Source organism: Saccharomyces kudriavzevii, assembly GCF_947243775.1.
Source record: "Saccharomyces kudriavzevii IFO 1802 strain IFO1802 genome assembly, chromosome: 11".
NCBI classification, from domain to species: domain Eukaryota; kingdom Fungi; phylum Ascomycota; class Saccharomycetes; order Saccharomycetales; family Saccharomycetaceae; genus Saccharomyces; species Saccharomyces kudriavzevii.
Window position 1 is genome coordinate 265,731 of NC_079282.1, and position 13,161 is coordinate 278,891.

Sequence of the window (13,161 nt, forward strand, 5' to 3'; positions counted from 1 at the left end):
AACAAAATAACTTGAGATAATATCCCAAATCCTTACTGCGAAGACGGCAAGTGCATTATAATGCTTACACCATGTAAAGGAAGTCGAACCTCAAATATGATGCCCCCAGCGTTTCTGGAGAGAACTAGAACTCTGAACGATACAGTAGCCCGACACACAATGTAATCAAGGAAGATTTGAAACTGCAGGACTATGCCGTATACTTCATAAATCAATAAGCATACATGTTAATTTACATATCAGAACTGCTTCCTTTTATTGATCAAAAGCCTTTTTTTCACGCCAAAGTGTATTGCTCAGAAAAAATGCGAAAAATTTAAATTTCATGGGGATAGTCGCATTCAGTATATCAATATAAAGCAATTATGACATCACATTTGTCATGCATGTAAGATCACTCAGCGAGTATGAATAACGACGATGAACTTGATTCTAAATTATCAACCTTGATGGATATGTTTCCAACTATTTCCAAATCCATATTACAAGTGCATTTACTTGAGAATAATAATAATTTGGAATTGACTATAGGCCTCCTGCTAAAGGAAAACGATGAAAAATCTGCTGCTGATGACGAGCTACACCAACTCTACGATATGTTTCCCCAGCTGGATACCAATCTAATAAAAAGTCAGTTTGCAGCTAATGGGAAATCCGTAGAATCAACCATTTCGGAGCTCTTGAATTATGAAGTCCTACAAAAACTCAGGGAAAACCAGGAAATAATCCCTGAAAGCGTAGAGCAAAGTGGAAGGGAAAGTAACTGGAAGTCGACAAACAACCATATAGAGACTATAATAAAGTTTACCGATGCTCCTAAAAGCGTTGCACAAAAATACTTCGTTGAAGGCGGTTTTGATCCGGTAAGGGCTATTATCAAGATTATATTGGATTATTATGACAAAAATGACTTCCCAAAAAATTCGATCACTGTTAAGGCCAAAAAAAGGCCTACTGCTACTGTAAGAGGCGGCCGGGTTCAATCATCAATAGGACTCGCCCATGTGCTAAAGAAGAGTGAAAGTCTAACAAAAGCAGGTGGGAAAAGCACCAAAAGACCGAGAACCTATAAACACTGCCTGAATAGCCCGCAGATGATTGAACTAAATGAATTGATAGCAGGAAATCACGCCCTCAAAGTTATAAACCATGAGTTCTTGCAAAAATGCCTGCAGTTCTACGATGGCGATGTCATGAAAGTATTAGACCTATCATCCTTACTGCTTAAAGATGATAAGAGTATAACCAAGACTTGGAACCTTGATGAAGGCTTCACTTTGACATCGCAAAATAACTGTAAGCAACATGTAGTCAAGTCCTCAATACCGCCAGCCTTCCACAAAAATAGAGTAAGCAGTCTTTATGAATCACCATCCCAAAACAACGAAACACATGAAGGAACCGCCTCGATCATAGAAAACATGTTCCAAACATATCGGCTAGATTTCCATGGCTTTCTACCCAACGAGGCGGTTTCGACCTTGAATATTGCATTGAATAAATGGTGGTCTAAGGAGGTGGCAGAACGAGAGTTAAACTCTCACAATATTAATGCATATGGCTCGAAAGTACAGTTTGTAAGTCCGTTAGTGGTCGTAACTGGTAGAGGTATTCACAGTGTCGGCGGGATCTCGAAGGTTCGAATACAGGTTAAAAAATTTCTAGAAAGGAATTACTACATATTTTGGGAAGAGTCTTCTTTCTTTAGAATCGAGGGAAAGAAGAGGAAATAGAGCTTATATTCGATACTTCTGTAGGACTGTATAAACAATAGACATTTTTTGTTTAGAACTAGTACACCTTTGGCAATCAATGCATTAGTTTTTTTCATTTTGAGAAAAAATAATAAAACGCGTACTCAATGAAAAGGTAAATAGATGAAGCATTATAAGAATACATGAAATGAACAGATCAAGCGAGACACTTCCCGAAAGATACCAGCTGGAGCATGGATTACATGAACCTGGGGCTCAAATCCCGTAAAACTGGTATTGATGTCAAAGAAAACATACCCAAAGATGAGTACAGTATGGAGAATATTGATGATTTTTTTAAAGATGATGAAACTAGCCTTATCAGTATGAGAAGAAAAAGCAGAAGAAAATCATCATTATTTTTACCGTCATCATTAAACAACAACACTAATAATATACTACCACCTTTTCTACAATCATATCAACCTCAAGAAAAAGAAGCTGCTCAGAATCCACCCAGCGATAATGATGGCTCAAGACGATCATCTTTGCTGAGTCATCAATCAAACTTCCAAAGCCCAGGTAATGATTTCGAGCCTATCCAAGAGGAGCCAGAAGAGGAAGAAAAAAGTAAAAAGAGCAATGGATTTGTCACGCCAACAACACAAAAATTAAGTAAGCCTATTTTCAAGAGGAAATATTCCACCCATTATAACCTTGATGCTTCTGACAGTCTCTCGGTAAAGTTGACACCAGATAGAATCACTAATAAAAACGTGTACACAGATGTTCCTGATTTGATTGCTGATGAAGGGGACGACGATAGGGGAAACACTTCTTTGAACACATCTGATAATGCATTATTAGAGGATGAGCTGGAAGATGACGGGTTCATACCTGAAAGTGAGGACGATGGAGATTATATTGAAAGTGACTCGTCTTTGGATTCTACGTCGGAAATTCCAAGCGACTCAGATGGTGATGGTAACTATCAGGGGGCGGAAGAAGAGATTCCAGTGGATGCGAATGACAATGAAAATGATTATATAACACGACAGGCAAATGGTGTGGTTAGGACAGATTCCATAATAGATAGAAATGGACTGCGAAAATCGACAAGGGTTAAGGTTGCACCTTTGCAATATTGGAGAAACGAGAAAATAGTATATAAGAGGAAATCAAACAAACCAGTTCTCGATATAGACAAAATTGTCACGTATGATGAATCGGAAGACGAGGAGGAAATATTGGCAGCTCAAAGAAGGAAAAAACAGAAAAAAAAACCAACACCAACTAGACCATACAATTACGTCCCCACGGGAAGACCAAGAGGAAGACCAAAGAAGAATCCAGATACGAAGGAGAATCTGATTCCAGAAGATCCTAACGAGGAGATTATAGAAAGAATCGAATCTGGAGGCATTGAGAACGGGGAATGGTTGAAGCATGGAATACTGGAGGCCAATGTGAAAATCAGTGACGATAGAGAGGAGACCAGGGACGAAATTATTGCGTTTGCGCCCAATTTATCACAAGCGGAACAAGTAAAGGATACAAAGGATGAGAACTTCGCTCTTGAGATAATGTTTGATAAGCATAAAGAATACTTTGCAAGTGGGATATTAAAATTGCCAGCTATATCTGGACAAAAAAAATCAAGCAACTCATTCAGGACGTATATCACATTTCATGTGATACAAGGAATAGTTGAAGTTACCTTATGTGCGAACAGATTTTTGAGCGTCAAAGGTTCTACTTTTCAAATACCAGCATTTAATGATTATGCGATTGCCAATAGGGGAAATGATGAAGCCAAAATGTTCTTTGTGCAAGTGACCGTTTCGCAAGACGCCGATGATACAGAGAAAGGACTGGATACTACGTTTGATACTTTTGGGTAATTGTAATAATTTACATATTCTCTTTACGAACGTCTATGTAGTGAATACACGTTAAGCCGAGCCCATGAGTTATGTTCTATTTTTAATATACGAACTCTTTTTATTATGATGGAAGCGAAGCACGTAAATTTTCTCACCGGATTTTCGCAGATGAAAGAGCAAAAACTAGAAAAAAGAGAGCAAGAGCAATACAATATTGTAGTCGCATTTAACAGCGACGTCACGAGAACCGTGAAAAAGGGCAAGTAGAGTGTGATGTCAGATGGAAAAGTGAACTCCGGTCAAAATATGAACGGGAAACAGGGAGTTAATGTGGTTTCATCTTTGCCTACCACACAAGTGCCGGTTTCAATTCTGACTAACAAGGAGAAGAACAAAAGTGTTCACGATGAATCGACTTTGGAAAGGTGCGACAATCACGATGACCAGTCAAGATCCAGCTCCATTAGGAGAAATATTTACAAGAATGACTACAGTACAAATCTGAGGGATTTCTCTTTTGCTGATTTGAAGCAGAACAATGAGAGAACTAAAGATGGCCATGATATACAGATTAATACACGCATGTCACTCGGTAATAGTGGACAGCAAAATACCTTTTCACCCTCTTTACCTTCAGCTGTTTCATTTACAGTGCCAGAAGTGGAGAGGTTACCTCATCATAGATATTCGATTTCTAACAAACCTGGGAAGCAACAGCAACAAGAACAACAGCAAAAGGAGCAACAGCAGGTGCAGCATCAACAGGCAAAACAACAAGAGAAGGAGGTAGAACAAATACAGGACCAAGTGCAAAAAAAGCAAAATGAGAGACAACAACTGATAGACAGTAGGGAAAGAATAGCGAATGTCATATTGCAAGATAATACTACCAACGGTGATTCAAACAATCGGGAGTGCCCTGAACCGAGTGATACAGACAAAGGTGAGAATGAAGCGGATTCGCCCTCTATGGAGAAGAATTCTATTGTTCATATGCCAGGTGATTTTATATACTTCAATCCTAAGTCCAACACTTCTAAACCTATGGCCGCCAAGGTGGCCCCATCATCGGCGAATTCCACCATACAAAAGAATAAGGAAGTCATTGCACCACCCACGGGGCCACGCGTACCCTTTACAGAATTTTTCCAGAAGGAAGATGACAAGAAGTTCCATATTTTGATTGGCGCCACGGGTTCAGTTGCCACAATAAAAGTGCCTTTAATCATTGACAAATTATTCAAGATATACGGGCCGGAAAAAATCTCTATCCAACTGATAGTAACCAAACCTGCAGAACATTTCTTAAGAGGACTGAAAATGTCAACGTACGTCAAAATTTGGAGGGAGGAAGATGCATGGGTATTTGACGCGGTAAACAAGAATGACACCAGCTTGAGCTTGAATTTGATATTGCACCATGAATTGAGAAAATGGGCGGATATTTTCTTAATTGCGCCCCTGTCAGCTAACACACTAGCCAAATTGGCCAATGGTATATGTAATAACTTGTTAACTTCTGTGATGAGAGATTGGTCACCGCTGACCCCGGTTCTGATTGCACCTGCAATGAATACTTTCATGTACATCAATCCTATGACAAAGAAGCATTTAACGAGCTTAGTACAGGACTACCCATTTATTCAAGTTCTGAAACCTGTAGAGAAGGTGTTAATTTGTGGAGACATTGGTATGGGTGGTATGAGAGAATGGACAGATATTGTAGAAATCGTTAGAGGGAGAATAAATGAGATAAGGAAGGCTAGAGACGAGGAAACCGGTGACAAAGAGCAAGAACAAGAAGAACAAGAGGGCATTGGCAATGAGGATGAAGATGAGGATGATGAAGAGGATGAGGATGCGGCTCGGAATGAAACAGCATCTGACGAAAGCAACGACGAGGACGAGGACGAGGACGAGGACGAAAATGAGGGGGCAACTGAAGTTTGAATGCATTAAAAGAAAGTATTGTGTTATGTTATGTAGTGAATTTTTTTTTTTTTAATTCCGTAAAAGAAGAATATTTTTCTGTTTTGGTTCCAAGACCGAAGGTCTAAAGGAAGCTCATTAAATATGTATATGGGAACTAAGGAAAGTGTGTTTGTATTAACAGGAATGGGTGTCGTAATTTCAAAAACCCAAGGTTCTCCAAAACCGTAGCCTAAAGCCCTCAAAACTGTTCAGTTTTGGTCTGACGTCCAGATAAATGAGCGGTTGTTGCTGCTGGTCCGCGTCGTTTGGCTCAGTAGAGTAAAAATCGATCACGTAGTCCACGGTCTTGCCGCATCTATTTATTTGCCAGTCATGTCTATCGAAGGGCCTTGCCATATGCAAGACGCGGGACCTGAACCAAGCTCTTGGTGTCAGTTTCTTGGAATCGCCTTTGAAATTTGTTAATTTGATGCCGCCACACGCTTCGCCACCTTGTTTGTTTTCCCAGCCTCTAATGTAGTTCCAGACCCGCTCATTAATGGAGTTGTGTAGAGGCACAACGACTTTCATATCGTCGGAGTTTGGATCCCAGTTTTTCTTCATCATCGCCTCGTAGAATTGCTTTTCCGATGGGTATATCCAGTTTTTATCGGAATCGGTCCTAGGTATAGTGGAGATCTCTCTAGACCGCGATAGCCCGACGTTGGTGAGATATTGAGGGTCCTTGTCGTTCTGTTGTGGGTTTGCAGAGCACTCGAGCTGACTCGCCGAGGCTGCGGCCCCAGGGTGTGCTTCTTTGCCATGTTCTCGTAGCCATAGTTTCTTGGTCTCCTCATCCACGGGACATTTCCCCTGTTGATCTGGAGAAATCATAACAGATGAAAAAGGTAGAAATTAGTCAAGTATGTCACTACAAGAATGCAATGTATAGGCTTTGGAACCTGCAAGTCTAGCAGCTGCCCCTTTCGTGATTAGTAAGTGGCCTACAACAAATCCCTTTGACCTGTGGGAGCTTACAAACATCGGGTACCTGGGCCTTTGAATTCGAGAATAGCTGCGCTTACCCGCCGAAGGGGGTTCTCTTTTTTTTATCTTTTAGGTAGGGAAGGTCCAGAATTAGCCGCTATTTTAGTCATTACAATGGCAATACTAAGTGGAGGATGCGATGCATTGAAACCAAGCAAAAAAATTCATATACATATATATATATATACACACACAGCGAGGCACACAGCGAGATCCTCACAATCATGCTTGCTTGCCAACGCGACAAACAAAACTACAAGTAAAGAAAAAAAATGTCACTACAGAGCAATAGTGTGAAACCAACAGAGATCCCTCTGTCGCAGATCAGGCGCCCATTAGCGCCCGTGTTGGATCCGCAGAAAATCGACGCCATGGTGGCCACCATGAAGGGAATCCCTATGGCCAGCAAAACGTGTTCGTTAGAACAGGCTGAGGCTGCAGCCTCAGCCAAGCAGCTGCCGCCCGTGGACGTGCTGAGCGTGCGAGTTCAAGACCAGACGCTATACTATGCCTTTGGCGGCTGCCACCGTCTGCAGGCCTATGACCGCCAGGCCCGCGAAACCCGGAATGCGGCCTTCCCCGTGCGCTGCAGGGTGCTGCCGGCCACCCCTCGCCAGATCCGTATGTACCTGGGCAGCAGTCTCGACATCGAATAGTATTGACACGAACATACTACTAATACATAAGGGAGAAATAAGTATATAGTGATTCAATAATGCTAAATGCCTCAATTCCATCAATTACACACCTCACAAACGATTTTGTGCGACCGTCGGCGCCGGGAAGGTTACAAGGGACTTGGCGCCTTGCTGTCCCCCCCTTCTCGGCATTCACTCCGCTCTCATTGGCCGAGTCACGCGGCAGGCGAAATCCCAGAAAAATCAAAAAAGAAAGTTGTAACATCACAATGACGGATCTTATGATATATATAGGTTGCAGTTTCGAAGGAAGCGTTAGCACGGATTGGGCGTTTGTATCAGGGTTTATCACTCAATAGCCTAGATACGCATATACATTTACAGCATATACATATATATATACGCGCACTTCTACGGAAAAGAGAAAAAAAAAAAGAAGGAAGAAAGAAAGAACCATACACAATGTTATCGAGAGTAGCTAAACGTGCCTTCTCCTCCACAGTTGCCAACCCTTATAAAGTCACCGTTTTGGGTGCAGGCGGTGGTATTGGGCAACCTTTGTCCTTGCTGTTGAAGCTTAACCACAAGGTCACCGACTTGAGACTGTATGATTTGAAGGGTGCTAAAGGTGTTGCCACGGATTTATCTCATATTCCAACAAACTCCGTGGTTAAGGGGTTTACCCCAGAAGAGCCAGATGGGTTGAGTAATGCCTTGAAAGACACGGATATGGTCTTGATCCCGGCCGGTGTGCCCAGAAAGCCTGGTATGACTCGTGACGACTTGTTCGCTATCAACGCCAGCATTGTTCGTGATTTGGCAGCGGCCGCTGCTGAGTCCGCTCCCAACGCTGCCATCTTGGTCATCTCCAACCCAGTCAACTCCACCGTCCCAATTGTCGCCCAGGTCTTGAAGAACAAGGGTGTTTACAACCCAAAGAAGCTATTCGGTGTGACTACCTTGGACTCCATAAGAGCCGCCAGATTCATTTCCGAAGTGGAAAACACGGACCCAACTCAAGAAAGGGTCAATGTCATCGGTGGCCACTCGGGTATCACTATCATCCCATTGATCTCCCAAACAAATCATAAGTTAATGTCCGATGACAAAAGACAAGAATTGATTCATAGAATACAGTTTGGTGGTGACGAAGTCGTCAAAGCTAAGGACGGTGCCGGTTCCGCCACGCTGTCTATGGCCCATGCCGGTGCCAAGTTCGCCAACGCCGTGTTGTCTGGGCTCAAGGGCGAGAGAGACGTCATTGAGCCTTCCTTTGTGGACTCTCCTCTATTCAAGTCTGAAGGCATAGAATTCTTTGCGTCTCCGGTCACTTTGGGCCCAGACGGTATCGAAAAGATCCATCCAATAGGTGAATTGTCTTCCGAAGAGGAAGAAATGCTACAAAAGTGCAAAGAAACTTTGAAAAAGAACATCGAGAAGGGTGTTAATTTCGTTGCTAGTAAATAGATTATTGAAGGAAAACAAAACCAAAAAAAAAAAAAGAAAAAAAAAAGATAGAAAGATCAACGTAAGCAAGCCTACTCTTCATGAAATGGTGATATCGTTTCATTAAATTTTTTGTTACTCTCTACCAACCAAAAGGAAGAGAAGTACTGAGAAAACAAAGCAAACTCATGCTATTTGTTCTCTTTCGGGAACAAGGAAAAAAGCAAGAAAAAAAGAGGCGCGATGTGTTGATGATGATGACGACGATGATGACGACTAATTAAACATTTTGGTATACCGGTTTTTCCACATAAATACATAATATAAAAAATTACGTACAGTTTTCAACAAACACAGAAATGTCCGGCGTAGTTATACATGGCGAGACGGTAGATGACCAATCCCGGTGTGTTCACTGGCATCTGCCGAAGGACGTAATCGCGATAAAGTTTAAATGCTGTGGCAAATACTACGCATGTTTTGAATGCCACGAGGAATTGAGTTCTCATCCCCTACAAAAATACGATCTTCGTGACGATGCAAATGAAAAACTGGTCATTTGTGGAGTTTGCCGTCATGAAATGTCGTTCGCGGAATACTATGACAATAACGCGAAGCTAATTTGCCCCAATTGTCGGTCTCTCTTTAATCCAGGTTGTAAACTACACTACCACTTGTATTTCCACAATCCCCCATCTATGGCGTGTTAAGCTCGCCTTGTGAATATATGTCATCCTATATTCCGTCGTGGTGCTTTTCATTTTTGGAAAAAAATGCGATGATGTACATACATATGTTCACATACATATATACTTATTATTGTTATTATGATTATTCTCATTTGGATCCTCCTCTTTTATTGCCGGTTTTCAACCTACCTTCAAACCCAGCTCTTTTCTTTGGTACAGCGCTACCAACGTATTTTCTTTTCATCTTTTCTTGCTTATTTCTCTTTTTACCTTTGTTATCTTTCCTAATCCTCAAATTTTCTTCTCTTCTTTTTTGTCTTTCAGATATCGTGTCTTCCACGACCCTCTTACGCTCGCTCCATTCTGTGGCCGACTTCCTCTTCTGCGCTTCTTTTCTCTTTATAGCCTTGCGAAGAAGTTTTTCGTCATCTCTGACCTTAACGCCTTCTGCTTGCAGCATCGCCTTTTGCCATTTTCCCTTTTCCTTTAGCTTGATTTGCTCTAATTCGTCTTTTGCTTCCATTTTATTCTTCTTCGCCTCTAATAACTTTAGATGTGATTTAATATCGTTCTTAGCGGGGCCTCTCGTCCTACCAGCTTTTCTTAGTCTTTGTAGGTCTGATGTGGCCCTTGCACCATCATCAAATATGATATTCTGAAAAATTACACCATCTGCATTGATCTCCGAATTTTTTTTGGCTTTTTTGGATTTTCTCTTCGGATTGCTTTCTAAATCACTATCGATATCGTCCACATCGGAATCAGACCCATTTTCGTCTTGTTCCTGTTCCTGTTCGCTTTCCTGACGCTTTCTCTTCTTCAGCTCTTCCTTACGCTTCCTTTGAGCAAGAATAGCCTCTCTAGATCCGGGCGCCTTCCTTCTAGTCTTCATGTCAGAGATCCTGGCTTGCAACTTAGAACGTAGTGTCTCTAAGTTTTTCTTCTTCTGTAACTTCTCTTCTTCTGTAATAGTTTTCTTTTCATCGCCGTTATCAGTTTCTTTGTCAACTCTTTTAGACTCTAGTGGTATTTCGTTTCCTTCGTCATCAAAGATTACTTTGATATCCTCTTCCTCATCTCCTTCTACAGGTGCAATCATAACAGGGCCACCTTGTTTCCCCTCTAAGTCTGAGTTCTTCACTTCTTCAACTGTCGCTTCCTTTTGCGCCTGCATTTGCATCTGCTTGAATTTTTCACCAGGCAAAACAATTGGTTTTGCATCTTTTTCCTTCTTTTTCATAACCTCCAATGCGCTAGATGTTTCATCATCACGTTGCTCAGGATCCAGTTTCTTCACTTTGTCATTTTTACTTTGTGTTTTCGTTTTCTTCTTGGCCTTCCATTGGTCTTGGCTTTTTTCATCGTAATAGTATTTCGCAGGAATTAAAGCTAATAAACCATCAAAAGCGCTTGAATTGGCACGAAGACGCTCTTCCAGTGAATTGCTCATCTTTATTCTCCTAAATATCGTGACTCCCAGATTCCCTCCACGACTTGCAATGGCTTTTCGTCCTCACTTGCTATTCATCTCTAGCTCATCTCATCTCTTTTATTGTGCTTAGCTCTACCGGAGATGGCGAAAGAGAATTCATCTAAAAAAATTTTCAACTTGGTGTGTGGGTGACGAATCGTGATTGCTGAAATTTTAATCAAACTACAATGTGTTGAATCGACTATACACAAGCCCAAGCGAATGCATCTCCATCCATTATTACCATGGATCACGTTAGAAGACGGTGCCCAGAAGCAATAACAGCCACACTATTGGCCTACCAGCACATTTTGGTAGTGGCAACCCTCATTAATTTGATTCTAGATTTGACCGGTAGGGTGACGCGTCCTGCTGCTGGCAAAATTTGAGAAAAAATTTTCAACAGCAGCGAGCAAACTTTCTTTTCATATTTAATTCATCCATTCCTTCTTCACTTTAGTTTGAAGTTTGTGTCCCGTCTCATCACCGATTCATTACTTTGATTTTGGCCCTCGATAGATTCAAGATGTCCCAAGGTACTTTATACATTAACAAGTCTCCAAGAAACTTCACTGCTGAAGCTTTGATTTCTCACTTCAAATTAGATGTCAAAATCGCCGATCTAGAGCAATCCAGCGAATTTGCCCCTTTGTTTCCTTTGAAACAAGCCCCAGCTTTCTTAGGCCCAAAGGGTTTGAAGTTAACTGAAGCTTTGGCTATTCAATTTTATTGTATGTTCTTTTTTTTTCTTTGCCCATGAGTCCACTCGTTTTTCTTTGTTTTTCTGCTCATTCCATTTTTCTCGGAATATAATGATGAAAAAATTATTTATCATACAGTTATCCCTGTCTGAATGGGTAATAATAGGTAACCTCTCATATGTTGATATATGTATTTCTGATATATTTCAAAAGAATTGGAGTGATGGCAACTAAAGAAGCTACGAAGACGGGCGAAATGTCACCTAAAACAGGAGACAACAAAGGAAATTTGGTTTACTAACATCTTCGATTAATGGTTAAACAACCATAAGATAATTTTCAATTTAGTGGCTAACTTGATAACTGATGACAAAGAAAAAGCTCACTTGTTGGGTTCCGATATCATCGAACAATCTCAAATTCTTAGATGGGCCTCCTTTGCCAATTCTGATGTCATGTACAACATTGCTCGCTCATACCTTTCCATTAAGGGTTTGATTCCATACAATAAGAAGGAAGTTGATGGTTGTTATGTTAAGATTGACAATTTCGCTGCCATTTTTGATGCTAGATTGAGAGACTACACCTATGTTGCCACCGAAAACATCTCTCTAGGTGACATTCACGCCGCTAGTTCCTGGGCTTTCGGTTTGGCTACTATTTTAGGTCCAGAATGGAGAGCTAAGCACCCCCATTTAATGAGGTGGTTCAACACTGTCGCTGCCTCGCCAATTGTAAAGGCTCCATTTGCCGAATTCAAACTGGCCGAGAAGGCTTTAACTTACGTTCCACAAAAGAAGCAGAAGGCCGAGAAGCCTAAGGCCGACAAGCCAAAGGCTGAAAAGAAGAAGGACGAAGCAAAGTCAGAAGAACCTCGTCCAGAAAAGAAGGAAAAGCACCCATTGGAAGCTTTAGGTAAACCCACCTTTGTCTTGGATGACTGGAAGAGAAAATACTCCAACGAAGATACCAGACCAGTCGCTTTGCCATGGTTCTGGGAACACTACAACCCTGAGGAATACTCCATCTGGAAGGTTGGTTACAAATACAACGACGAATTGACCTTAACATTCATGTCCAACAACTTGATTGGTGGTTTCTTCGCCAGATTGTCTGCTTCCACCAAGTACATGTTCGGTTCTCTAGTTGTCTACGGTGAAAACAACAACAACGGTATTGTCGGTGCCGTTATGATCAGAGGTCAAGAGTTCGCTCCAGCTTTCAATGTTGCTCCAGATTGGGAATCTTACGAGTACGTCAAGTTGGACGCAACTAAGGAAGAAGACAAGGAATTCCTCAACAACATGTGGGCTTGGGATAAGCCTGTAGTTGTTGATGGCGAATCCAAGGAAATTGTTGACGGTAAGGTTTTGAAATGATTCTAATGACTTTACTTGCACAATTTTTCTTACCAACATACATAAAAGATAAACGAAACAATTTTTTAGAAAAAAATATGAAGTCTACTTCATGGTATATACCCCATAGTAACACGTGGTTTAATTCTATGTAACGATTAACGTTCATGTAATCATTATATATATATATATATTGTAATAATCTCCCAATTGAATACCGAATTCTTCTGTGATCACTCCATAACAGCATTTTGCATATCCTCATTTCTCTTCAATCTCTTCCATATTTAGCAGGATATTTCCTATTGTATTATCTATTGTTG

At 41.2% G+C, this 13,161-nt stretch overlaps 9 protein-coding genes across 9 annotated transcripts; 7 read left to right on the plus strand and 2 right to left on the minus strand.

Annotated features, from left to right (window-relative positions):
- Positions 1-407: 407 nt before the first annotated feature.
- On the plus strand, positions 408-1,733 carry CUE2 (Cue2p; the record flags this gene model as incomplete). The annotated part of the gene is made up of 1 exon (XM_056229346.1): positions 408-1,733. The coding sequence occupies one exon, from the start codon at positions 408-410 to the stop codon at positions 1,731-1,733; it is 1,326 nt and encodes a 441-aa protein (XP_056083374.1).
- A 215-nt stretch (positions 1,734-1,948) lies between these two features.
- Positions 1,949-3,595, plus strand: MIF2 (Mif2p; the record flags this gene model as incomplete). Its single annotated transcript, XM_056229347.1, has 1 exon — positions 1,949-3,595. The coding sequence occupies one exon, from the start codon at positions 1,949-1,951 to the stop codon at positions 3,593-3,595; it is 1,647 nt and encodes a 548-aa protein (XP_056083375.1).
- A 255-nt stretch (positions 3,596-3,850) lies between these two features.
- On the plus strand, positions 3,851-5,527 carry CAB3 (phosphopantothenoylcysteine decarboxylase complex subunit CAB3; the record flags this gene model as incomplete). The annotated part of the gene is made up of 1 exon (XM_056229349.1): positions 3,851-5,527. The coding sequence occupies one exon, from the start codon at positions 3,851-3,853 to the stop codon at positions 5,525-5,527; it is 1,677 nt and encodes a 558-aa protein (XP_056083376.1).
- A 180-nt stretch (positions 5,528-5,707) lies between these two features.
- On the minus strand, positions 5,708-6,382 carry CYT2 (cytochrome c1 heme lyase CYT2; the record flags this gene model as incomplete). The annotated part of the gene is made up of 1 exon (XM_056229350.1): positions 5,708-6,382. One exon carries the CDS (start codon positions 6,380-6,382, stop codon positions 5,708-5,710), a length of 675 nt encoding a protein of 224 aa, XP_056083377.1.
- Positions 6,383-6,807: 425 nt separating this feature from the next.
- On the plus strand, positions 6,808-7,191 carry SRX1 (sulfiredoxin; the record flags this gene model as incomplete). The annotated part of the gene is made up of 1 exon (XM_056229351.1): positions 6,808-7,191. The coding sequence occupies one exon, from the start codon at positions 6,808-6,810 to the stop codon at positions 7,189-7,191; it is 384 nt and encodes a 127-aa protein (XP_056083378.1).
- Positions 7,192-7,635: 444 nt separating this feature from the next.
- Positions 7,636-8,640, plus strand: MDH1 (malate dehydrogenase MDH1; the record flags this gene model as incomplete). The annotated part of the gene is made up of 1 exon (XM_056229352.1): positions 7,636-8,640. The coding sequence occupies one exon, from the start codon at positions 7,636-7,638 to the stop codon at positions 8,638-8,640; it is 1,005 nt and encodes a 334-aa protein (XP_056083379.1).
- Positions 8,641-8,978: 338 nt separating this feature from the next.
- Positions 8,979-9,329, plus strand: HOT13 (Hot13p; the record flags this gene model as incomplete). Its single annotated transcript, XM_056229353.1, has 1 exon — positions 8,979-9,329. The coding sequence occupies one exon, from the start codon at positions 8,979-8,981 to the stop codon at positions 9,327-9,329; it is 351 nt and encodes a 116-aa protein (XP_056083380.1).
- A 127-nt stretch (positions 9,330-9,456) lies between these two features.
- Positions 9,457-10,758, minus strand: RRP14 (ribosome biosynthesis protein RRP14; the record flags this gene model as incomplete). The annotated part of the gene is made up of 1 exon (XM_056229354.1): positions 9,457-10,758. One exon carries the CDS (start codon positions 10,756-10,758, stop codon positions 9,457-9,459), a length of 1,302 nt encoding a protein of 433 aa, XP_056083381.1.
- Positions 10,759-11,305: 547 nt separating this feature from the next.
- Positions 11,306-12,859, plus strand: TEF4 (translation elongation factor EF1B gamma; the record flags this gene model as incomplete). The annotated part of the gene is made up of 2 exons (XM_056229355.1): positions 11,306-11,510; positions 11,829-12,859. The coding sequence occupies 2 exons, from the start codon at positions 11,306-11,308 to the stop codon at positions 12,857-12,859; spliced, it is 1,236 nt and encodes a 411-aa protein (XP_056083382.1).
- Between the last annotated feature and the right edge of the window lie 302 nt (positions 12,860-13,161).